Here is a 26,520-nt window from a genome sequence, read left to right on the forward strand (position 1 = left end):
ATTTCTGTTCTGTTTGTTGTGATTTCTCCTTTCATTTTTTATTTTATTTGGGTTCTTTCTCTTTTCTTTTCGATAAGTCTGGCCGGAAGATTATCAATTTTATAAATTCTTTCAATGAACCAGTTCTTAGCTTTGTTGATCTTTTCTACTCTGTGTGTGTGTGTGTGTGTGTGTGTGTGTGTGTATGTGTGTGTGTGTGTGCGTGTGCATGTGCATGTGCGCACACATGTGATTCATCCACTTTAATCTTTATTATTTCCCTTCTAATAAATTTAGGCTTTATTTGCTACTCCTTTTCTAGCTCCTTTAGCTGTAAGGTTAGGTTGTGTATTTGAGACTTTCCTTGCTTCTTGAGGTAGGCCTGTATTGTAATATACTTCCCTCTTAGGACTGCCTTTGCTGCAACCAAAAGGTTTTGGACTGTCATGGTTTCATTTTCATTTGCTTCTGTGTGCTTTTTTATTTCTTCTTTAATTTCCTGGTTAACCCATTCATTCTTTAGTAGAATGTTCTTTCACCTCCGTGTATTTGTGGTTTTTCCTAATTTTTTTCTTGTGGTTGACTTCAAGTTTCATAGCATTGTGGTCTGAACATAAGCATGGTATGATCTCAATCTTTTTTACCTGTTGAGGGCTGATTTATGACCAGTATGTGATTTATTTTGGAGAATGTTCTGTATGTACTCAAGAAGAATGTGTATTCTACTTTAGAATGAAATTTTCTGAATATGACTTTTAAGTCCATCTGGTCCATTGTGTCATTCAAAACCATTGTTTCCTTGTGATTTTCTGCTTAGATGTCCTGTCTGTTGCTGCAGTTGGGGTATTAAAATCCCCTGATATTATTGTATTGTTATAAATGAGCTTTTTATAGCAATGTCCACAATAGCTAAATCGTGGAAGGAGCTGAGATGCCCTTCAACAGATGACTGGATTAAGAAGTTGTGGTCCATATATACAATGGAATATTACTCAGCTATCAGAAAGAACGAGTTCTCAACATTTGCTGCAACATGGACGGCACTGGAGGAGATAATGCTAAGTGAAATAAGTCAAGCAGAGAAAGACAACTATCATATGATTTCTCTCATCTATGGAACATAAGAACTAGGAAGATCAGTAGGGGAAGAAAGGGATAAAGAAAGGGGAGGTAATCAGAAGGGGGAATGAAACATGAGAGACTATGGACTATGAGAAACAAACTGAGGGCCTCAGAGGGGAGGGGGTGGGGGAATGGGATAGACTGGTGATGGGTAGTAAGGAGGGCATGTATTGCATGCTGCACTGGGTGTTATACGCAACTAATGAATCATCGAGCCTTACATCAGAAACCGGGGATGTACTGTATGGTGACTAACATAATATAATAAAAAATCATTTAAAAAAAAAGAACTTTGCTGTAAAATAAAATGCAATTGATGGACAAAAAAAAGTAAATGAGCTTTTTAATGTTTGTTATTAATTGACTTAAATATGTGGGAGTTCCCATGTTGTGGGAATAAATATTGACACTTGTTAGATCTTCTTGATTAGATCCCTTAGTCATGAATTAATGCCCTTCTTCATATCTTGTTACAACCTTTGGTTTAAATCTAATTTGTCTGATAAGAGTATGGCTACTTAGGCTTTCTTTTCCTGTCCATCGAAATGATAGGTGATTTTCCAGCCCCTCACTTTCAATCTTCAGGTGTCTTTATGTCTAAAATGAGTCTCCTATAGGCAGTATATAGATGGGTCTTTTTTTTATTCATTCTGATACTCTGTGGCTTTTGATTAGAGCATTTAGTCCATTTCCATTTAGAATGATTATTGATAGATATGAATTTAGTGACTTTGTGTTACCTTTAAAGTTGGTGTTACTGGTGATGTTCTCTTTTCCTTTCTAGACTTTGTTACTTTGGGTCCTTTTTTCCCACTCAAAGAGCTCCCTTTAATAATTCTTGCAGGGCTAGTTTAATGGTCATGAACTCCTTTAGTTTTTGTTTGTCTGGGAAACTTTTTATTTCTCCTTCTACTGTGAATGACAGACTTGCTGGATAAAGTATTTTTGGCTGCATATTTTTTTCCCATTCAACACATTGATTATATCATACCACACTTTCTGGCCTGCTAAGTTTCTATGGACAGATCTGCTATGAACCTGATCCGTCTTTATTGTAGGTTAAGGATTTATTTTCCCCTGCTGCTTTCAGGATTCTTTCCTTGTCTGTGTATTTTGTGAATTTGACTATGATATATTTTGGTGATGGCTGCCTTTTGAGTTTTCTGTGCTTGGAGTTTGATGTCTGTTTCCTTTCCCAGGCTAAGGAAGTTTTCATCTATAATTTGCTTAAATAAACCTTCTGCCCTTTTTTCTCTATATATATTCTGGGACTCAGTGACATAGAAGATAAAATTATGGATAACAATGAAGCAGAGAAGAAGAGAGAGAGAAAGGTATTGGATCACAAATTCAAACTTAAGGAACTCAATGACTTATTAAAGCATAATATTTGTATCATAGGAGTCCCAGAATTTATATATATATATATATATATATATATATATATATATATATATGATTAAAAAATAAAAATTGCTTTTTCTGTGTCTTAAGGAAAAAAATTACAAAAGTAGTTAGATTCTATTTCCACTAGAGCTGAAGCTTTGTAGCATTCTATGATCAGTAGACTTGGTGTGTGGAAGGGGTTTGTATTGGTCTTCTGGGAATGAGGCCTGTTGAGCTGATTCTCAGACAGACTCACCCTGGTGGAGATGCACCTGCTGGGCACACATGGGCACTGCTTGGTGAAAGCAGCTCTGTCCTCCACTTGGTACTGTTTTCCTTATTGAAGTCTGTCAGTGCTGATGGATGGTGTGAAAATGTCATCATACCCTTCTCTAGTCCCTGGAGTGGAGAATTTTTGCCTGCCATTCTTCATGAAGCCCTCACGGAAGAGCAACCTATCACCTCTCCTGTGTCTGTGGCTTCCGTCACATCCCCGCCTTTACCCTACCTGCATCTGAACTGTGAACTTGCCAGGCAGCACAAGACTCTAGTGTTTTATCTCAGGGACATGGGTGGGTTTCATATATCCAAATTTTAGAAAGCAGGTCAGTGTGGACCTGAACTGATCCTCTGGGGGAGGGTCTCACCACATTGTAGATTATGTCAGCTTGTCCAGAAATTGGTTGCATGCCTGCACAGCAGTTCGGAGTTTATGGTAAAGCACAGCAAAAAGGCAGCACCCATTGATATGCAATTTGCTGACTTCAGCCAGCATTCCTGTTCCTAAGTTAGTCAAAGAGGCAGCTCAATGTGCCCACCATGTCTTTTGCCCCCAGAGAGGTCATGCCACCTGTTCCAAATGCACTCCAAGGAGGGGAACTGCTTCTCCCTGTGCAACCCAGGTAATCCTCAGACCACCCTGCCTGCTCCTGGGTCTCCTCTCTCCTTCCCCACCAGAGTACTGCTAAGCCCACTAGGTGCAACCCAGGCAATGGTGCAGACCTCTGAAACTTCAGACTCTGCTCTCCACTGTTTATAAAACCTTGCAGTAGTCAGCCCCTCTCCTTTTCTCAGTCAATGGTTTTGTGAAGAGTTTTCCTTGTGCAACTCCCTGTGCTTACTCGCTCTCAATCCCTCTCTCTCTCTCTTTCTCCCTCTCTCTCTCTTGTTACTCTCTCCAGTCAAGGCTCCCTCCCCATCGTAGTACCAGCAGCCCTTCTCTCTTCCAAATCAACTCTCCACAGCTTCTACTACAATGTGGCAGTTTTTCAACTGTAGTTGTGCCTTTTTTCTCTCTCAGTCCTCAGAATGATTTCTTGGGTGTTCAAAATGATTTGATTTTTATCTAACTATGTTCAAGGGATAAGGCAAGCCTGGGTCTACCTACTCCTCTGCCATCTTCACTCCTCTCTTCTGTGACATCCTGTAGAAGACTAATGTTTATTGTCCCCTTTATATTTTATTTATTCCTAACAATTCCATACATCACCTGGTGCTCGTCATGACAAGCACACTTCTTAATCCCTGTTACATATTTAACCCATCCACCCACTCCCCTCTGGTAACTATCAGGTTTTTTTTTCTTTATAATTAAGAGTCTATTTCTGGATTTGTCTACCTCTCTCTCTTTTTTTATTCCTTTGCTCATTTGCTTTGTTTCTTAAATTCCACATATGAGTGAAATCATTTGGTATTTGTCTTTCTCTGAATGACTTATTTCATTTAGCAATATATTTACTAGCTCCATTCACATAATTTCAAATAGCAAGATTTCATTCTTTTTTATGGCTGCCTAATATTCCACATATATACACATATACATATGCATATACATGGAATATATATATCCATTCATCAGTTTCTCCATTTATCCATTCATCAATCAATGGACACAATGGACACTTGGGCTGCTTCCATGTCTAAGCACTAGTAAATAAACACAGGAATGCATGTATCCCTTTAAATTAGTGTTTTTGTATTCTTTGGGTAAATACGCAGTAGTGCCATTGTTTAATCATAGGGTAGTTCTATTTTTAAATTTTGAAACTCCATACCGTTTTCTAGAGTGAATGCACAAGTTTGCATTCCCACCAATAGTGCACTAGGGTTCCTTTTTATCCACATCCTTGCCAACACCTGTTGTTTCTTGTGTTGTTGATTTTAACCATTTTGACAGGTGTGAGGTGATATCTCATTGTAGTTTTGATTTGCATTTCCTGGTGATAAGTGATGATGAACATCTTTTCATGTGCCTGTTGGCCGTCTGTATGTCTTCTTTGGAGAAAAGTCTGTACTTGTCTTCTGACCATTTTTTAATTGGATTTTTGGATTTGGGGTATGGAGTTCTATACATTCTTTATATATTTTGGAATAGTAACCATTTATCTGATATGCAATTTGCAAATAACTTCTCCAATTCCATAAGTTGCCTTTTAGTTTTGTTGATTGTTTCCTTCACTGTGCAGACTCTTTTAAATTTTGATGTACTCCCAATATTTTATTTTTGATATTGTTTCCCTTGCCTCAGGAGACGTATCTAGAAAAATGTTGCTGGAGCTGATGTCAAAGAACTTACTGCCTGTGTTCTCTTCTAGGGTTTTTACGGTTTTAGGTCTCACATTAAGGTCTTTAACACATTTTTAATTCATTTTTGTGCATGGTATAATAAAGTGGACTAGTTTTTTTTTTCTTTTGCATGTTGCTGTCCAGTTTTCCCAACACCCTTTGTTAAAAAAAAATATTTTTCCCATTGGATGCTCTTTCCTACTTTGTTGAATATTAATTGATCATAGAGTTGTGGGTTCATTTCTAAGTTTTCTATTCTGTTCTATCTATGTGTCTTTTTTGTGCCAGTATTATACTATTTTTATTACTACAGCTGTGCAATATAACTTGAAATCTAGACTTGTGATGCCTCCATCTTTGCTTTTCTTTTTCAAGGTTGCTTTGGGTATTCTGGTTCCATCGTGATTCCATACAAATATTAGGATTTTTTGTTCTAGGTCTGTGAAAAATGCTGGTGGTATTTTGATAGGGATTGCATAAAATGTGTAGATTGCTTTGGGTAGTAAAGACATTTTAACAATTTCTATTCTTCCAACCCAAGGGCATGGAATGTCTTTCCATTTCTTTGTGTCATCTTCAATGTCTTTCAACAATGTTCTATAGTTCTCAGAGTACAGTTTTTTCACATCTTCAGTTAGATTTCCTCCTACATATCTCATTATTTTGGTGCAATTGGAGATGGGATTGTTTCCTTAATTTCTCTTTCTGCAGCTTCATTACTAGTATATGGAAATGCATCAGATTTCTGTACGTTGATTTTGTATTCTGCAACTTTACTGAATTCATTTATGAGTTCTAGCAGTTTTTTGGTGGAATCTATCAGGTTTTCTATGTATAGTAGCATATCATCTGCAGATAGTCAATGTTTTATTCTTCCCTTACCTTTGGATACCTTTTATTTCTTTTTGTTGTCTGCTGAGTCTAGGCCTTCCAATACTATGTTGAATAAAAGTGATAAGGGTGGGCATCCCTCTCTTGCCATGACCTTATGGGGAAAAATAAGTTTTTCCCCGTTAAAGATGTTAGCTGCAGGTTTTTCATATATGTCCTTTAATATGTTGAGGTATGTTCACTGTATCACTACTTTTTCGAGGGTTTTTATCATGAATGGATGTTGAAATTTGTCAAATGCTTTTTTTTTGTATCTGTTGAAATAGAGTTTTCATCCTTTCTCTTATTTATGTGATGTCTCACATTGATTGATTTGTGAATATTGAACCACCCTTGCACCCCAGGAAAAATTCCCACTTGATCATGGTGAATGCTTTTTAATGTATTTTTGGATTCAGTTTGCTAGCATTTTGTTGAGGATTTTTGCATCTATGTTCATTAGAGATATTGGCCTGTATTCTCTCTTTATATGGTGTCTTTATCTGTTTTTGGTATCAGGGTAATCTTAACCTCATAGAAAGAATTTGGTAGTTTTTCTTCTTTTTCTATTTTTTGGAATAGTTTGAGAAGAATACGTATTAACTTTTATTTATACGTTTGGTATAATTTGCCTGTGAATCCATCTGGTCCTGGACTTTTGTTTGTTGGGAGTTTTTTATTACTGATTCAATTTCTTTGATGGTAATTGGTCTGTTCAAGTTTTCTCTTTCTTCCTGTTTCATTTTCAGTAGTTTATATGTTTCTAGAAATTTATCTGTTTCTTCTAGGTTGTCCAGTTTGTTGGCATTTAGTTTTTATTAATATTCTTTTTTCATTGTTTGTATATGTGTGGTGTTGGTTGTTATTTCTCCTAATTTGTGATTTTATTTATTTCAATCTTTTCTCTTTTTTGCTTGATAATTCTATCTATAGGTTTATCTTTTTTTTTTTTGTCCAAAGAATCAGCTCCTGGTTTGATTGATCTGTTCTATTTTTTTTTAGATTCCAAATATTTTTTTTTGCTCTAATCTTTATTATTTCCTTCCTTCTTCTGGTTTTAGGTTTTGTTTGTTGTTCTTTTTATAGCTCCTTTACTTGTAATCTTAAGTTGTTTATTTGAGACTTTTCTTGCTTATAGAAGTAAACCTCTATTGCAATAAACTCACCTCTTAGAACTGCTTTTACTGTATCCCAAATTTTTGGACAATTGTGTTTTCATTTTTATTTGTTTCCATATAATTTTTTATTACTCCTTTTTATTTCCTGGTTGACCTAAGCTATTGTTTCTTAGCTTGTTATTTAACCTCCATGTGTTTGTGGTCTTTCCAGTTTTTTTTCTTGTGGTGGACTTCTAGTTCCGTAACATTGTGGTCAGAAAAGTTGCATGGTGTAACTTTGATCTTCTTGAATTTATTGAGGATTATTTTGTGGCCTATTATGTGAACTATTTTGCAGAATGTTCCATGTGCACTTGAAAAGAATGTGTATTCTGCTGTTTTAGGATGCAATGTTCTGAGTATATTGATTAGATACATCTTGTCCAATATGTCATTCAAAGTCATTATTTTCTTTTTGTAAATTTTTATTTAAATTCTAGTTAGTTAACATATAGTGTAATATTATTTTCAGGAGTAAATTTTAATGACTCATCAGTTACATCTAATACCCAGTACTCAACACATATGCCCTCCTTAATACCCATCACACATTTAGCCCATCTCCAGCCCACCTCCCCTCCATCAACCCTCAGTTTGTTCTCTATATTTAAGGGTCTGATATGGTTTGCTTTCCTCTTTTTTTCCCCCTTCTCCTAAGTTCATCTGTTCTGTTTCTCAAATTCCACATATGCCTGAAATCATATGATTTGTCTTTCTCTGACTTATTTCACTTAGCATAATACACTCTAGCTTCATCTACATCATTGCTGGTGGCAAGATTTCATTCTTTTTGATGGCTGAGTAATATTCCATTGTATACATATACCACATATTCTTTATCAATTCATCAGTCAATGGGCATTTGGGCTCTATCCATAATTTGGCTATTGTTGATAATGCCTCTATGAACATTGGGGTACATGTGGTAGTACGATTCCTGGGTCATAAGGTAGTTCTATTTTTAACTTTTTGAGGAAACCCCATATTGTTTTGCAGAGTGGAAAGCCATTCTTTTCTAATCATCTGTTTGGATGATCTGTTCATTGATGTAAGTGGGGTGTCATAGTCCCCTACTGTTATTGTATGACTATCACTTACCTCCTTTATGATTATATATTAGGTGCTTCAAGTATTTAGGTGCTTCCATTTAGGGTGCATTAATATTTATAATTTTTATCTTCTTGTTGAATTGTCCCTTAATGATTATGTAGTGTCTTTCTTTGTCTCTTCTTACAGTCATTGTTTTAAAGTTAATTTTGTCCGATGAAACTATTGCTACTACAGGATTCTGTTGGCATCCATTCATATGACAGATGTTTCTCCATTCTCTCACTTTCAATAATCATGCATCTTAAAGTCTAAAATGAATCTCTTGTAGACAGTATATAGATTTTTTTTAATCCACTCTGTCACCCTATGTCTTTTGATTGGAGCATTTAATCTATTTACATTCAAAGTAATTATTGGTAAATATGTACTTATTGTCATTTTAGTATTTGTTTTGTGGTTGTTTCTGACATTTTGCTCTGATCCTTTCTTTTCTTTCTTTCAAGTTTTGCTGATTTGTTTAAAGATTTATTTATTTATTTGAGAGAGAGAGTGAAAGAGTGTGAGATCACACACAAGTTGGGGAGGGGCAAAGGGAAAGAACCCTCAATGAGACTCCCTGCTGAGTGTGGAGCCCAACATAGGGCTTAATCTCACAACACATGAGATCATGACCTTAGCTGAAACCAAGAGTTGGACGCTTGACCAACTGAGCCACCTAGGCTTCCCTTGCTGATTTTCTTTAGGGAGATATTCAGATTTATTTCTTTTTCTTATTTGCATATTTATTAGTGGTTTCAATATATAGTTGTCATTGGGTTGGTATATAACCTCTTCTGCATGTAGTAGTTTATATTAAATTGATGGGCTTTTAAATGTGTATCCATTCTTACTCTTATCTTCCTAACATTTTAGATATTTGGTGACTTTTTTTACATACTTTTATCTTGTAAATTCCTTGACTGATTTTTTTTAAGAAAGGGGGAGGGGTAGAGGATGAGAGAGAGAGAGAATCTTAAGCAGGCTCCACACTCAGTGTGGAACCCAATGTGGGGTTCAATCTCCTGACCCTAAGATCATGACCTGAGCTAAAATCAAGAGTCGGACACTTAAACCACTGAACCACCCAGACGCCACAACTTGAATGATTTTTTTACATAAATATTCATTTTTACTGCTTTTGTGTTTCCTACCCTCATACAGTCACTTTTGGTCTCTGCTTTCACAGAGTCTCCTTTAATATTTCTTGTGGGGCTGGTTCAGTGGTTAAAAAACTCCTTTAGCTTTTGTTTGGGAAGCTCTTTATCTTTCCTTCAATTCTGAATGATAGCCTTGCTGAATAAAGTATTCTTGGCTGCAAATTTTTATCATTCAGTGCTTTGACTATATTGTGTCACTTTCCTCTGGCTTAGAAAGCTTCTGCTGAATAATCCCCTGCTAGCTGTATGGGTCTTCCCTTGTATATTATTGTCTTCTTTTGTCTTTCTGCTTTAAAAATTGTCTCTTTAACACTGTATTTTTCTAATTTAATTACAATATGTTTTGCTCTTGCCTGCTTCTGTTGATTTTGATGGAGGTTCTCTGCTCCTCCTGGATATATATATATATATATATATATATATATATATATATATATATATATATCCTTCCCCAGATTAGGGAATTTTTCAGCTATTATCTCTTCAAATACATTCTCTGCCTCCTTTTCTGTCATTTCTTCTGGGACTCCTTTAATATGATTGTTATTACATTTGATGGAGTCACTGAGTTCCCTAAGTCTATTCCCTTTTGGCATAGTTTTCTTTTCTCTTTTGTCCAGTTTGATTACTTCCCATCACTCTGTCTTCTAGGTCACTAATTTGTTCTTCTACTTCTTTTAGCCTGCTGTTCAGTCCATCAGGCATGTTTCTGATTTAGTTTATTGAGCCCTGATCTCTGCTATGTTGTTGCTTATCTCTGTGTTAAAATTCTCATTCATGTTTTCCATTCTTTCCTCATCCAGAAAGTACCCTTATGATTATTGCTTTAAATTCTCTATCAGGAATGTTATTAATATCTGTTTCACTTAGCTCTCTGGTCATGCCATCCTGTCCTTTCATTTGGGATATATTTATTTCTCTGTGTCCTTATTTTGTCTGCCTGTCTGTCTGTTTCTATATGTTAGGAAACTCAGCTATGTCTTCTGCTCTTGAAAGTAAAGATGTTATGAATAAGAGGTCCTGTATTGCCCTGCAGTGCAGTGTCCCTTGTCCACCAGAACATAGCCTTTTAGGAGAGTATCCTAAATGTGTTGCTTACACCCTACTGTTTTGTATAAGTGAGTTTTCCTTTTGGTGTATTCATCTGCACTGACTATCTGCCTGTTGTGGGCTATGCTTGCTTTCTGTGTTATTAGTGGGAACAAGTCAGGCCAGCTCTGAGGGATTGTGTTCACTGAGGAATTTGGCAGCAGTGTTAGCAAAATCTGTACTAGGCCAGCAGGCCTATACCAGATCCCCTGATGCATTGAAGCAGCTGGGCACTGTGTACCAGGGAAGTCAGAGTAACAAGGTTGGGTACAGCAGTTGTCAATGGCTGGACAAGGCCAGGCACAATGGTGACTGTGGGCACATGGTTGGACACAGTGCAGCAGATGGGTGCTTCGCGATGTTTGAGTAAAGTGCATAGCAGCAGCAATGCACCCAGTGGCTGGGTATGGCATGCAGCAGCATATTTCTATTTTAACTGTTCAAGTTTTTTAGCCCTAAATGTTCTTAGAACTCTATTTTTTTTTTGTATGACAGAAATGAGTAAAGTAAAAGAAAAACTTTAACAAACACTTTAAAGGTTGATGAAATTTTAGACATATTTTGTTACTTTAAGCTCAAATTTTAGAAGAGTTTATTTATTTATTTTCTTAAGGAATCTCTACATCCAGTGTGGGTCTTGAACTCATAACCTCAAGATCAAGAGTTGCATATTCTACTGACTAAGCCAGCCAGGCAACCCCTAAGCTCAAATTTTAGACACTAAAACAACTGTAACATTTTCAGATAGATGGACTTCATATATGAAATGACTATATCCAATGAAGAAGTTTTAAAAAACACAAATGACATAACTATTGCAGTTGAAGATGATTATAACAATGATTAAACTAAGTTTGTTTCCCCCTTCGTTTAGGATATTCTCTGAAAATTAATTGATTTATGGCTGGTAAACTGAAGATTGATTTGAATCTCTTTAGAAATATTCAGTTTACCATTCCTATTCCAAAGAAACATAGATGTTATCTATGACATGTCAAATTATAATATGTCAGCAGATCACTGGAAATTTAGTAGTTACTCTTTTCTCTCCAACTTACAAATAGTGTGAGATAGCAATGCATTCTCTATTTAAGGGGGAAAAACACAGACATTCTGACTTCATATGTATGGACTATTCAGACATCTCTGAAGTTTAATATGGTAGACCTTTGATAATATTTCCATGTGTCTCAGAACTTAGTCTGAATTATAATATCAGAGCAATGTTTTACAAAGGAAAGTTAAAAAGCATTTTTTAACTCTCCACAAATTATGTCTTACCTTATGGTACTTGTAAATAAGTGGATATGAACATAGGGCCATATATAGATTACTGTATTTAGAATAGTCCCAAGGGGATTACATGGTCTCCAGACCTCTCAGTTAATACTATATCATGATATATGAAATTCCAAGCAGTACAAGTCTCATTCTGTTCTCTACCAGGGCTACACTCTTCTGTGTCTCCATAAAATCCTTTGAGAAGTCAAAGATTTACCTGTTATAGTATCCACAGAAACCCAGCACCAAACAATAGTGATGTTTATGATTTAGATTTCTGTTTATATTTTTATCAAATTAGCTAGCTTTAAAGAGCAGAGTCCATTGAAAATGATACACATAACTTGTTGGCGTTATGATTAGGGAAAGCTCTAGGAGATAGGCTTTGGCTCTCATACCAAAGGCTAACGTCAGGAGATTGCAACTGTGAAATTGAAAACTTCAAAAAGCTTTCAAATGGAATAAGACAAGATGTTTTATTAAACTTGCCTTCTGAAAGAGAAATAATTGGATTCAGTCTATTTGCTTCTTCTTTAACGTAAGGACATTTAATATTCCTGGCAAAAGACTCAAGAGTATAAGTACCATAATTTTATTATCTAATCAGCAGATTTTTATCAACCTGGGAACTGTATTTTATTATTTATTTATTTATTTTTAAAGATTTTATTTCTTTATTTGACAGAGATAGAGACAGCCAGCGAGAGAGGGAACACAAGCAGGGGGAGTGGGAGAGGAAGAAGCAGGCTCATAGCAGAGGAGCTTGATGTGGAGCTCAATCCCGTAACGCCAGGATCACGCCCTGAGCCGAAGGCAGACGCTTAACCGCTGTGCGCCCCAATGGGAACTGTATTTTAAAATAACATTAACATGCCCCTTCTTTTCACTACAGCTGTATCTTTAGGGTAAATACCTAGTAGTGCAATTGCTGGGTCATAGGGTAGCTCTATTTTTAATGTCTACAGGAACTTCCATACTGTTTTCCAAAGTGGCTTTACCAGCATGCATTCCCACCAACAGTGTAAGAGGGGGACATGCACCCCAGTGTTCATAGCAACAATGTCCATAAGAGCCAAACTGTAGAAGGAGCTGAGATGTACTTCAACAGATGAATGGATAAAAAAGATGTGGTACATATATACAATGGAATATTACTCAACCATCAGAAAGGATGAATACCCATTTGCATCGACATGGATAGAGCTGGAGAGGATTATGCTAAGTGAAATAAGTCAAGCAGAGAAAGACAATTATCATACAGTTTCACTTATAAGTGGAGCATAAAGAATAGCACAGAAGACCATAGGGGAAGGGAGGGAAAACTGAGGGGGAAGAAGTCAGAGGGAGACAAAGCATGAGAGACTCTGGACTCCAGGAAACAAACTGAGGGTTTCAGAAGAGAGGGGGATGGGTGGATGGGATAGCCAGGTAATGGGTATAAAGGAGGGCACGTGTTGTGATGAGCACTGGGTGTTATATGCAACTAATGAATCATTAAACACTACATCAAAAACTAATGATGTACTATATGTTGGCTAACTGAAAAATAAATAGACAAATAAATAAATAAAATAAACTTAAAATAAAAAAGTAAAGGAGCATTAATAAATATCTCTAGTAAATTTTGGGGAAAATCTTATTCATAGATGTATTTCTACATTTTTGTGAACTTACAAGGAATTTTAAAGACTGCACTATTTTGGACAATTCAGTAGCAGAAAAGAAAGCAGATTCAGGATGAAATGAATTTCAAAATATGAAATGGGAACTGTGTAAAATAATTTGATTACTTAAGGACAGCATTTATTTCCTCTAACAGCTTACATTCTTGTTTGTGGTGTTATGGACTAAAACTGCTTAGTTTATTACCATCTACTCCATATCATAAAATCCATAATTATCCACTGTTTCAGAGTTATAGAGTTTCTTCTTGAACAATCAAAGTATGTTATCATCTCTGTTAGTCAGAAAAGATTACTTTGCTATGGAAAATTTTGATCTGATATTTTTTGTTTGTTTTTAATCAAAGCACACACATGTGCTATGTTAAAAATATCATTAGTATGCCATGTTAAAGTAAGAGAAATTCATTTAAAGTGAAATAGTGTGCTTCTTGCACTTTTAATAAGTTTCTTTGTTATATAACATAATAAAGGCCATATATGAAAAACCCACAGTATTATCATCCTCAATATTGAAAAAATGAGTTTAATTTTAAAAAATGCCTATGGTTATTAACTCTACTAAAAATGAAAAATAAAATCTAGAAAATAATTCATATAAATTACAAAAATAATTTATATGTACTCAAATTAAATAAATAACAAAATAAAGTGGCTAGTTATGTACATATATATACATACCTATATGTATATAAAAATAAAAAATCTTATCTATGCCTAAAGAAAATGACTATTTTCAATCACATAATAACTTTCATATTAGATATGATCACAGAGTTCATATATTATAAACTGCTGTATTTATACTTTCCACTTAATTCTGTATTTTTACTTTTTAAAAATCTGTTACTACTCATATTAACATTAAATGACCAGTGTCATATAGCTACAATTATTTGACTAACAAATACAACAAGTGCATTTATCCTGCAGGACTAGACAGGTATCACTTACAGGATTCAGGATCAGAGTTGCCGTCCCCTTCAGTGCGGTTACTGGGTGCAGTATGATCAAAGTACTGCTCTTGAGGATAGCCAAGGGGCAGGGCATGGGATGTGCTGGGAATCCCCACATCATGGTCTCCCAGTCCACCATCACTGCTGCTTTCCTGAGAGCTTTCTGGTAAATGAAATGTGACACGCCGCTGGGACTGAAAGGAAGAAAGAAAATTATAAGGTTTCAGTTATGATCTGAATAACTACCTAATCCATCCGGTATTATTTCTGATATCTAGTGAAGTAACATTAACACGATCTTGAGTTGTAAAAACTGTCAGGCTTTTGTGAAGTCAGCCTTGTGTTCAAATCTGCTTCACCTGGCAGTAGAGTCACTTTTCTTATTTTCTTAAACAAGGTACATCTAGATGCACAAAAGTCAACTTGTTCTAAAGTAAGCTATTAATCTTTCTAGACATTTGAACACATTGGAGATTTTGATCAGTATTCAAACAAAGATTTATTTAAATATAATTTGACAATAATCCATTTTTTTGAAAATAAGTAAGGATAAATATAACAAAATTTTATTGCTATAAGATTCTGGTGGGCTGAAACAGTAAATAATAGCACAGGTGTATTCAATCAAGTAGGTTTAGAAAATTAAAAGTGCAAATCATCTTTTTCAAGAATTTTAGAGGCAAAAATCTGTATTGGAATTAAGTTATTAATTTCTTTGAAGATTTTATTTTATTTTAGAGAGAGAGAGCATGAGTTGGAGGGACAGAGGGAGAGAGAATCTCAAGCAGACTCCATACTGAGCATGGAGCTCAACATGGGGTTCAATTACATGACCCTGAGATCATTACCTGAGCCAAAACCAAGAGTTGGATGCTTAACTGATTGTGCCACCCAGGCGCCCCTGTATTAGAATTAACTTAAATAGATTCTACCTTCTACAAAATAAAATTAGTTACATGGTATGGATAACAGTTGATGGTAACTATAAAAACAAACTATCAGTATTTTATGGTAATTACAGTAGAATACAAAAAATACATACGTGCCAAAATATGAAGATGAAGCATTTGCTTCCAAAACAAAAGATTCATGACATCCAGTGAGGTGTTAACTCCACTCAACCAGATGTAGTGTTATTTTTGTTTGCAACATTACCTTATGTAGTAGCTGATCTCCTAAAATATCCATCTCAATGGACCTCATCTCTTAGTATTAAGACTCTTATGTAGTTCTCTACCATACTGAATACAGTTAGGCCCTGGGTAACCAACCCTTGACGTTTTTGGCTTGTTCCATTGGAATACTCACTCTGGAGAAAAGCAACTGCATTGAAAGAAGTATGACTACTGGGAGACTTCCATACTGTGAAGAAGCTCAAGTTGGCCATGTGGAAAGACTGCATAGAAAGAAAATACAATACCCAGGAAAGCCTAAGTGTTCCAACCACTCTAGATCAGGTGCCAGAGATGCAATGTGAAGAATTCATTCTGGACATTACAGTTTATGGCCTTATATGAGCCATCTTAGCAATCTGAAGACATTTGAACCACCCCAGAGGCACCAGTCATTGTGGAGCAGAGATAATCTTTTCTGTAAATGATCCAAATTCCTGACCTAGAAAATGTAAAGTATAATTGGTTTTTGCTTTATGCTCCAAAGATTAGGGATAGTTTGCTACATAACAATAGATCAATCCAAATAACTACTTACAGTGTGAAAGATACAATTTAGAGGTAATTATTTAAGAAATTTATACATACCAAAATCACATGCAATTAGATACTAAGAATTTTTATGACAGAATGAGTATACTTTCACAAATTAGGCTTGGTCGTCAGTCTTTTTTCTTTTTTTTTCAAATGGAGATAATGAAAACGTCTGAAGACCATTACTATAGAATTAATGTTTGTGTACCCTCAAAATTCATATATTAAAACCTAATCCCCAACATGATTGTATTTGGAGGTGGGGCTTTTAGGAAATGAGTAGATCATGAGGGTGGGGCCCTCATATATGAGATTCGTGTCCTTATAAAAGCAGCCCCAGGGGAGTTCCAAGATGGCAGAGTAGTAGGGGAACTCTGAACTTGCTTCATCCTTCAAATACAACTAGATCAACCCTCAAGTATTTTGAACAACTTGGAAGATGATTGGAGAAGAACAGAAGCAATCTGCATGGTTGGAACGAGAGAATTTAGCAGAGACAAGGTATAGAACCCTTAACTGGGGGACAGGGAAGCCACTTGGCAGGGAAGGGGAGGAAGCCTGATTCCCCAAGTAAAGTCAGGAAGAGGGAAAAAGTTTGAAACAGTGCAGTGGGTTGTGACCGTACAATAAGCCATGTGAGGAGATTCCCTGGGTCAGGGAGAGATTGCTCCTAATCCTGGAGGGCATTTGGAAGAGCATATTCATCCTCTTCAAAGACAAAAGGACAGCCAGGGAGCCATTGAGTGGAGCCCAGTAGCAGGGTCAAAGGGGCTTGCAGGGGACAGAAAACCTCTTCACTTTTCAGTGTGAGCCACAATAGGCTTACACCTCTGTGCATGTGCCGATTGGCCACTTTCCTGGGATTGACTGAGCAGGGCACGGAGACTGGAGCAGATTGCAAAGAACCTGGCTGCTGATTTTTGCTATGAGCCACAATAGGCTTAAACCTCTATGTGTATCCCAAGTAGCCAATTTTCTAGGGCTGAGCGGAGTTGAGCACAGAGACTGGAGCAGATTGCAGATAACCTGGCCAGTGTTTTTTGGTGTCTGCCACAATAGATTCAAACCTCTTCAGCAGCTTTTCTGGAACAAATGGGAGTAGGGAACTGAGTTGAGGGTAGATGGCTGATAATCTAGCTCCAGCTTTTCACTGAGCATTACAATAAGCTCTAGTCTCTGTTTGTGCACTGAGCAATGACTTTTCAGGATGGGGTGGTGCTAGGCATGCCCCCAGTCTCCCTGCCAGGGGACCAGAGTGGGAGCATACATTACCAGGCCCTTTAAAACTTGGAATTTTGAATCCTAGCCACTGGTCAGAGATAAAATACAGGAGATCTGTGGCTCTGGACATATGGATGACCTGGGCACAGAGAGGTTATGGCAGGGAAATGATGAGGGCCTGGGTCAAAGGACATTCCCAGCTTTTTTAAGAGGGCCTCCTGAGCAGCAGATGATGGGAGTTCTGATCACCAGGGACAAGAGAGCGAGGTGACACCATATTCTACTTCTTCTACCACCCCTCTCTTCTCCCACCTACCAGCACAGTCAGACTACAGAGAGAAACACAGCACCTCGAGTGGAACCTGTAATCTCCTACACTAAACGGCACCCCCTGACCTGGAAGGAACATCATTACAAGAGCAAGTCAGCTTTTAAGCCAGTGCAGCAAACCTCTCCCTCAGAAGATCAACACAAACCCCTGCATATACCAAGTCTACTGATCAAAGAAAGCTGCAAAACATCAGTTTCTGGCTCAACTTCACAAACAAATCAAAGCATACTTACTAAAAGGACCAAACACCCCCAATACAAGCAAGGAGGAACTCTGTAGAGTAAGGACCAATGGGAAAGGGTAGCCAAAACACAACAGCAGAATGTACACAACATATACCAGAATCACTTCCTGAATTATCATTGTTGCTGTTGATATTATGATTGCTGTTTTTGTTATTTTTCTTTTTTATTATTTTTTTCTTTATCTTTCTTTCCTCCTTTCTTTTTGGACAAAATGACTAGAAGGAGAAATTCACAACAAAAGAAAGAAACAGGTAGTACTCTCTGCCATAGATTGAACAATATAGGTATAGGCAAGATATCAGGACTAGAATTCAAAACACCAATTCTAAAGATACTAGGTAGGTGTGAAAAAAGCATACAAGACACTAGAGAATGCCTTAATGTAGAAATAAAAGAACTAAAATCTAATCAGGTTGAAATTAAAAATGCAATTACTGAGATGCAGTAAAAAATGGAGGTTATAACAGCGAGGATAAATGAGGCAGAAGCATCACCAATATAGAAGACAAAATGATGGAAAGTAAGAAAGCTGAGAAAAGGAGAGAAAAACAACTGCTGGATCATGAGGGGGAGACTTTGAGAAATCAGTGATACCATAAAGTGCAACAATATTTGAATAATAGGAGTTCCAGAAGATGAAGAAAACAGAGAAGGTCAGAAGGTATATTTGAACAAATTATAGCTGAGAGTGTCCCTAATCTGTGGAAAGAAATAAGCATTCAAGTTCAGGAGGCACAGAGAACCCCCTTTAAAAAAACCATAAAATAAGGTCAAGACCCCGACATAATAGTGAAGGTTGCAAATTGCAAAGACAAAGAGAAAATCCTGAAAGCAGCTAAGGAAAAGAGGCCCTTAACCTACAAGGGTAGAAACATAAGGCTGACAACAGACCTGTCCACAGAGACCCAGAAGGCCAGAAAGGACTGAAATGACACATTCAAGGTACTAAATGAGAAAAAAAAATATGCAGGCCAGAATACTTTATCCAGCAAGACTGTCTTTCAAAATGGAAGGAGAGATGAAGAGTTTGCAGGGCAAAGAGAAACTAAAAGAATTTGTGATCACTAAACCATCCTTGCAAAAAATATTAAAGTGGATCCTTTGAGCAAAGAGAGACAAAAAGTAATGAAGACCACAAAGGAATAGAGGCAATCTACAGAAACAGACATTACAGGTAATGCAATGGCACAAAATTCATATCTTTCAGTAGTTACTCTGAATGTAAATGGGCTAAAAGCTCTAATCAAAAGACACAGGTATCAGACTGGATAAAACAACAAGACCCACCAATATGCTGTCTACCAGAGATTCATTTTAGATCCAAAGACAACTCCAGATTGAAAGTGAGGGGATGGAGAACAATTTATCATGCAAAGGGACATCAAAAGAAAGCTAAGGTAGCAATCCTTGTATCAGATAACTTAGATTTTAAGCCAAAGACTAATAAAAGATGAAGAGGGGCACTATATCATAATTAAAGGGTCAATCCAGCAAGAGGAACTAACAGTTATAAATGTTTATGCCCCCAACATGGGAGCAGCCAGTTAAGTAAACCAGTTAATAACAAAAATTAAAGAAATGCATTGATAATGATATAATAGGGGACTTTAACACCCCACTCAGAGCATTGAACAGATCATATAAGCAGAAGATCAATAAGAAATCAAGTACTTTCCATGACACACTGGACCACATGGACTTCACAGATAATATTCAGAACATTTCATCTTAAGCAACAGAATACACTTTCTTCTCAAGTGAACATGAAACATTCTCCAGAATAGATCACATACTGGATCACAAATCAGGTCTCAACCAGTACCACAAGATTGGGATTACACTCTACATATTTTCAGACCACAATGCTTTAAAACTTGAACTCAATAACAAAAGAAAATTTGGGGGGAACAAAAATTCATGGAAGTTAAAGAACATCCCACTAAAGAATGAGTAGATCAACCAGGAAACTAAAACATTAAAAAAAAAGTCACAGAAGCAAATGAAAATGAAAACAGAACAGTTCAGAACCTTTGGGATGAGGGGAGTTAAGATGGCGGAGGAGTAGGGGAACCCTTTTTCAGCCGGTCCCCTGAGTCAAGCTGGATAGGTACCAGACCAGCCTAAATAACCACGGAATCAGCCTGAGACTCAGGATGATGCATCTGGATCTCTACAAATGAACATCTCCAGCGCTGAGTATTGAGGTACGAAGAGGGGAGCTGTAAACCGGGCACGGATATCGGAAGATAAACAGAAGGGGGAGGGAGCCGCCGCGTTTGGGCTCCGGGAAGCGGCAGCCACCTGCACGGGGGAGCGGGCGGACTCACAGAGGGCACCCGCGAGAGAGCGGACTGAGACCGGTGAGCCGTGAACGCGCGCGCCACCAGGCATCTCCCGGAACACCGGAATCCCGGTGTGCTCACGGGATCCAGACTGAGGCCGGGAACTCCCGGAGAGCGCGCGCGGGGCGGCTGGTGGCTGGCGGGCCACCTGCACGGGGGAGCGGGCGGACTCGCGGTCGGCACCCGCGAAACAGCAGACTGAGACCCTGAACCGGGTGCGCGCGCCACCAGGCTTCTCACGGAACTCCGGAATCGAGGTGTGCTCACCGGGCATAGACTGAGACCGGGAGACCCGGGAGCCTGCGGGGCGGCCGGTGGCTGGCGGCATTAGAAACACAAAGTACAGAGACGGGGCGGCCGGTGGCTGGCGGCATTAGAAACACAAAGGACAGAGACGCGCCAGCCCTGGAAGTGAGGGCAGGGACTCCGGGTGTGGGGCGCACATCCCGGGACACTGCAGGGTTGAGCAGCACCAACAGTAATAGAGTTAAAGTGGCCAGAACATCAGTGGAGAACGGGCTGCAATCCCTCTGTTCTGCGACAATGCAGCCTCTGCTGCTCTGACCCTCAGAAGATGCAAGCCGGCCGCCAGGGAAAGCCGCCAGAGAACAAAAGCCTGGAAATACCGGCTCAGAGAGTGCCCATCCCCATCCTCCCTCGCAGGGGACACGGAGACTCTAACCAAACAGGGTTGCCTGAGTATCGGCGCGGCAGGCCCCTCCCCCAGAACACAGAAGGCAGGCTGAAAAATCAAGAAGCCCACAACCCAGGCGCCTGGGTGGCGCAGTCATTGAGCGCCTGTCTCCGGCTTAGGGCGTGATCCCAGCGTTCCGGAAAGGAGTCCCTCATCGGGCTCCTCCGCTGGGAGCCTGCTTCTTCCTCTCTCACTCCCCTGCTTCTGTTTCGTTCTTGCTGACTGTAAGCCTCCCTCTCTCAGATAAGTAAATAAATAAAATCTTTAGAGAAGAAGCCCACATCTCTAAGATCCCTATAAAACAAGGGGCACGGCCTGGGACCCAGTCAATAATTTTGGGCTCTGGAAACCCCGCAACCTCTCTTCATCAGAATGACAAGAAGGAGAAGCCCCCCCCCAGCAAAGAAAAGACAGTGAGTCAGTGGCCTCTGCCACAGAAGTAACAGATATGGATGTAACCAAATTATCAGAAATGGAATTCAGAGTAACAATGGTCAAGATAATGTGTAGACTTGAAAAAAGTATTCAGGAAAATATTACTGAGAATATAGAATCCCTAAGGGCGGAAATGAGAGCGAATTTGACAGAAATTAAAAATTCTATGAGCCAAATGCAGGCAAAACTAGAGGCTCTGACGGCCAGGGTCACGGAAGCGGAGGAAAGGGTTAGTGAATTGGAGGATGGGTTAATAGAGGAAAAAATAAAAATAGAAGATGGTCTTAAAAAAATCCACGCCCACGAATGTTGGCTACGGGAGATTACTGACTCAATGAAACGATCCAATGTTAGAATCATCGGCATCCCCGAGGGGGTGGAGAAAAACAGAGGCCTAGAAGAGATATTTGAACAAATTGTAGCTGAAAACTTCCCTAATCTAGCAAGGGAAACAAAAAATCGTGTCCAAGAGGCAGAGAGGACCCCTCCCAAGCTCAACCATGACAGACCTACACCACGTCACGTCATAGTGCAATTTGCAAATATGAGATCCAAGGATACAGTATTGAAAGCGGCCAGGGCAAAGAAATTTCTCACGTACCAAGGCAAAGGCATCAGAATTACGTCAGACCTGTCTACACAGACCTGGAATGAGAGAAAGGGTTGGGGGAGCATTTTTAAAGCTCTTTCAGAGAAAAACATGCAGCCAAGGATCCTTTATCCAACAAGGCTGTCATTCAGAATTGATGGAGAAATAAAGACATTTCAGAATCGACAGTCACTAGCCAATTTCGTAACCACGAAACCAGCCCTACAGGAGGTATTACGGGGGTTCTATAAAAGTAAAAAGGCCCCAAGAGTGATACAAAACAGAAAGTCACAGCCAATACAAACAAAGACTTTACTGACAACATGGCAGAATTAAAAGCATATCTCTCAGTACTCAGCCTGAACATTAATGGTTTAAATTCTTGCTTTAACGCCACAGGGTTGCAGATTGGATAAAAAGAAATGACCCATCCATTTGCTGTCTACAAGAGACTCATTTCGAACCCAAAGATGCATTCAGACTGAGAGTAAGGGGATGGAGTACCATCTTTCACGCAAATGGACCTCAAAAGAAAGCTGGGGTAGCAATTCTCATATCAGATAAATTGGATTTTAAACTACAGACTATAGTTAGAGATACAGAAGGGCACTATATTATTCTGAAAGGAGTATTCAACAAGTGGATATGACAATTATAAATATATATGCCCCCAACAGGGGAGCAGCAAGATACACAAGCCAACTCTTAACCAGAATAAAGAGACATATAGATAAAAATACATTAATAGTAGGGGACCTCAACACTCCACTCTCAGAAATAGACAGAACACCCTGGCAAAAACTAAGCAAAGAATCAAAGGCTTTGAATGCCATACTCGACGAGTTGGACCTCATAGATATATATAGAACACTACACCCCAGAACCAAAGAATACTCATTCTATTCTAATGCCCATGGAACATTTTCAAGATTAGACCATGTTCTGGGACACAAAACAGGTCTCAGCCGATACCAAAAGATTGAAATGATCCCCTGCATATTCTCAGACCACAACGCTCTGAAATTGGAACTCAACCACAAGGAAAAATTTGGAAGAAACTCAAACACTTGGAGACTAAGAACCATCCTGCTCAGGAATGACTCGATAAACCAGGAAATCAAAAATCAAATTAAACAATTTATGGAGACCAATGAGAATGAAAATACAACAGTCCAAAACCTATGGGATACTGCAAAGGCAGTCCTAAGGGGGAAATACATAGCCATCCAAGCCTCACTCAAAAGAATAGAAAAATCTAAAATGCAGTTTTTATATTCTCACCTCAAGAAGCTGGAACAGCAACAGAGGGACAGGCCTAATCCACGCACAAGGAAGCAGTTGACCAAAATTAAAGCTGAAATCAATCAATCAGAAACCAGAAGTACAGTAGAGCAGATCAACAGGACTAGAAGCTGGTTCTTGGAGAGAATCAATAAAATTGACAGACCACTGGCAAGACTTATCCAAAAGAAAAGAGAAAGGACCCAGATTATTAAAATTATGAATGAAAAAGGAGAGGTCACGACGAACACCATTGAAATTGGAAGGATTATTAGAAATTTTTATCAACAGCTATATGCCAATAAACTAAGCAATCTGGAAGAGATGGAATCCTTCCTGGAAACCTATAAACTACCAAGATTGAAAAAGGAAGAAATTGATTTCTTAAACAGGCCAATTAATTATGAAGAAATTGAGTCAGTGATAAACAACCTTCCAAATAACAAAACTCCAGGCCCGGACGGTTTTCCTGGGGAATTCTACCAAACATTCAAAGAAGAAATAATACCTATTCTCCTAAAGCTATTTCAAAAAATAGAAACAGAAGGAAAGCTACCAAACTCATTCTATGAGGCCAATATTACCTTGATCCCCAAACCAGGCAAAGACCCCCTCAAAAAGGAGAATTACAGACCGATTTCCCTAATGAATATGGACGCCAAAATCCTCAACAAGATACTTGCTAATAGAATCCAACAGTTCATTAAAAGGATTATCCACCACGATCAAGTGGGATTCATACCTGGGATGCAAGCGTGGTTCAATATTCGCAAATCAATCAGCGTGATTCATCATATCAACAAGAAAAGACTCAATCGATGCCGAAAAAGCATATGACAAAATACAGCATCCTTTCCTGATTAAAACCCTTCAGAGTGTAGGAATAGAAGGTACATTTCTCAATCTCATAAAAGCCATCTATGAAAAGCCTACTGCAAATATTATTCTCAATGGGGAAAAGCTGGAAGCCTTTCCCTTAAGATCAGGAACACGACAAGGATGCCCACTCTCGCCACTATTATTCAACATAGTACTAGAAGTCCTTGCAACAGCAATCAGACAACAAAAAGGGATCAAAGGTATTCAAATCGGCAAAGAAGAAGTCAAAATGTCTCTCTTCGCAGACGACATGATACTCTATATGGAAAACCCAAAAGAAGCCACTCCCAAACTATTAGAAGTTATAGAGCAATTCAGTAACATGGCGGGATACAAAATCAATGCTCAGAAATCAGTTGCATTTCTGTACACGAATAACGAGAACGAAGAAAGAGAAATCAGGGAATCCATCCCATTTACAATAGCACCAAAAACCATACGTTACCTTGGAATGAACTTAACCAGAGACGTAAAGGACCTTTATTCTAGAAACTATAAATCACTCTTAAAAGACATTGAGGAAGACATAAAAAGATGGAAAGATATTCCATGCTCATGGATCGGAAGAATTAACATAGTTAAAATGTCCATGCTACCCAGAGCAATCTACACTTTCAATGCTATCCCGATCAAAATAGCGAGAACGTTTTTCAAAGAACTGGAACAAATAGTCCTTAAATTTGTATGGAACCAGAAAAGACCCCGAATCTCCAGGGAACTGTTGAAAAGGAAAAACAAAGCTGGGGGCATCACAATGCCGGATTTCGAGCTGTACTACAAAGCTGTGATCACAAAGACAGCATGGTACTGGCACAAAAACAGACACATAGACCAATGGAACAGAATAGAGAGCCCAGAAATGGACCTTCAGCTCTTTGGGCAACTAATCTTTGATAAAGCAGGAAAAAACATCCGGTGGGAAAAAGACAGTCTCTTCAATAAATGGTGCTGGGAAAATTGGACAGCTACATGCAAAAGAATGAAACTTGACCACTATCTCACACCATACACAAAAATAAACTCCAAAATGGATGAAAGACCTCGATATGAGACAGGAATCCATCAAAATTCTAGAGGAGAACATAGGCAGCAACCTCTACGACATCGGCCAAAGCAACCTTTTTCATGACACATCCCCAAAGGCAAGAGAAACAAAAGATAAAATGAATTTATGGGACTTCATCAAGATTAAAAGTTTCTGCACAGCCAAGGAAACAGTCAGAAAAACTAAGAGGCAGCCCACGGAATGGGAGAATATATTTGCAAATGACACTACAGATAAAGGACTGGTATCCAAGATCTACAAAGAACTTCTCAAACTCAAACACGAGAAACAAATAAACAAATCAAAAAATGGGCAGAAGATATGAACAGACACTTTTCCAATGAAGACATACAAATGGCTAACAGACACATGAAAAAATGTTCAAAATCATTAGCCATCAAGGAAATTCAAATCAAAACCACACTGAGATACCACCTTACGCCAGTTAGAATGGCAAAAATAGACAAGGCAAGAAACAACAATTGTTGGAGAGGATGTGGAGAAAGGGGATCCCTCCTACATTGTTGGTGGGAATGCAAGTTGGTACAGCCACTCTGGAAAACCGTGTGGAGGTCCCTTAAAAAGTTAAAAATTGAGCTACCCTATGATCCAGCCATTGCACTACTGGGTGTTTACCCCTAAGATACAGACGTAGTGAAGAGAAGGGCCATATGCACCCCAATGTTCATAGCAGCAATGTCCACAATAGCTAAATCGTGGAAGGAGCCGAGATGCCCTTCAACAGATGACTGGATTAAGAAGTTGTGGTCCATATATACAATGGAATATTACTCAGCAATCAGAAAGAATGAGTTCTCAACATTTGCTACAACATGGATGGCACTGGAGGAGATAATGCTTAGTGAAATAAGTCAAGCAGAGAAAGACAACTCTCATATGATTTCTCTCATCTATGGAACATAAGAACTAGAATGATCAGTAGGGGAAGAAAGGGATAAAGAAAGGGGGGGTAATCAGAAGGGGGAATGAAACATGAGAGACTATGGACTATGAGAAACAAACTGAGGGCTACAGAGGGGAGGGGGGTGGGGGAATGGGATAGACCGGTGATGGGTAGTAAGGAGGGCACATATTGCATGGTGCACTGGGTGTTATACACAACTAATGAATCATCGAGCCTTACATCGAAAACCGGGGATGTACTGTATGGTGACTAACATAATATAATAAAAAATCATTATTAAAAAAAAAAAAGAACTTTTGGGATGAAGCAAAGGGGGTCCTAAGAGGGAAGTATATAGCCATTATCATGAAACAAGAAAGGTCTCAAATATATAAGCTAACCTTACACCTAAAGGAGCTAGAGAAAGTATAGCAAATAAAGCCTAAATCCAGCAGCAGAAGAGAAATAATAAAGACTAAAACAGAAAACAATGAAATAGAAACCAAAAGAACAGT

The 26,520-nt window shown here is 38.4% G+C and overlaps 1 protein-coding gene across 3 annotated transcripts in view; it reads right to left on the reverse strand.

The window, feature by feature from the left end:
- The window catches only part of LOC123787673 (protocadherin-11 X-linked), a 509,534-nt gene that overhangs the window by 110,098 nt on the left and 372,916 nt on the right, over positions 1 to 26,520 (reverse strand). For 2 of the 3 annotated variants that reach the window (XM_087860051.1, XM_087860053.1), the window contains exon 5: positions 14,332 to 14,527. In XM_087860051.1, the coding sequence (XP_087716177.1) occupies positions 14,332 to 14,527 (196 nt within the window). Of the gene's footprint in view, positions 1 to 14,123; positions 14,528 to 26,520 lie in introns of those variants that run through there. The other variant, XM_087860052.1, reaches the window with a different exon arrangement.

Source organism: Ursus americanus, chromosome X (genome assembly GCF_024610735.1).
Source record: "Ursus americanus isolate L20-20 chromosome X, mUrsAme1.1.p, whole genome shotgun sequence".
Taxonomy (NCBI): domain Eukaryota; kingdom Metazoa; phylum Chordata; class Mammalia; order Carnivora; family Ursidae; genus Ursus; species Ursus americanus.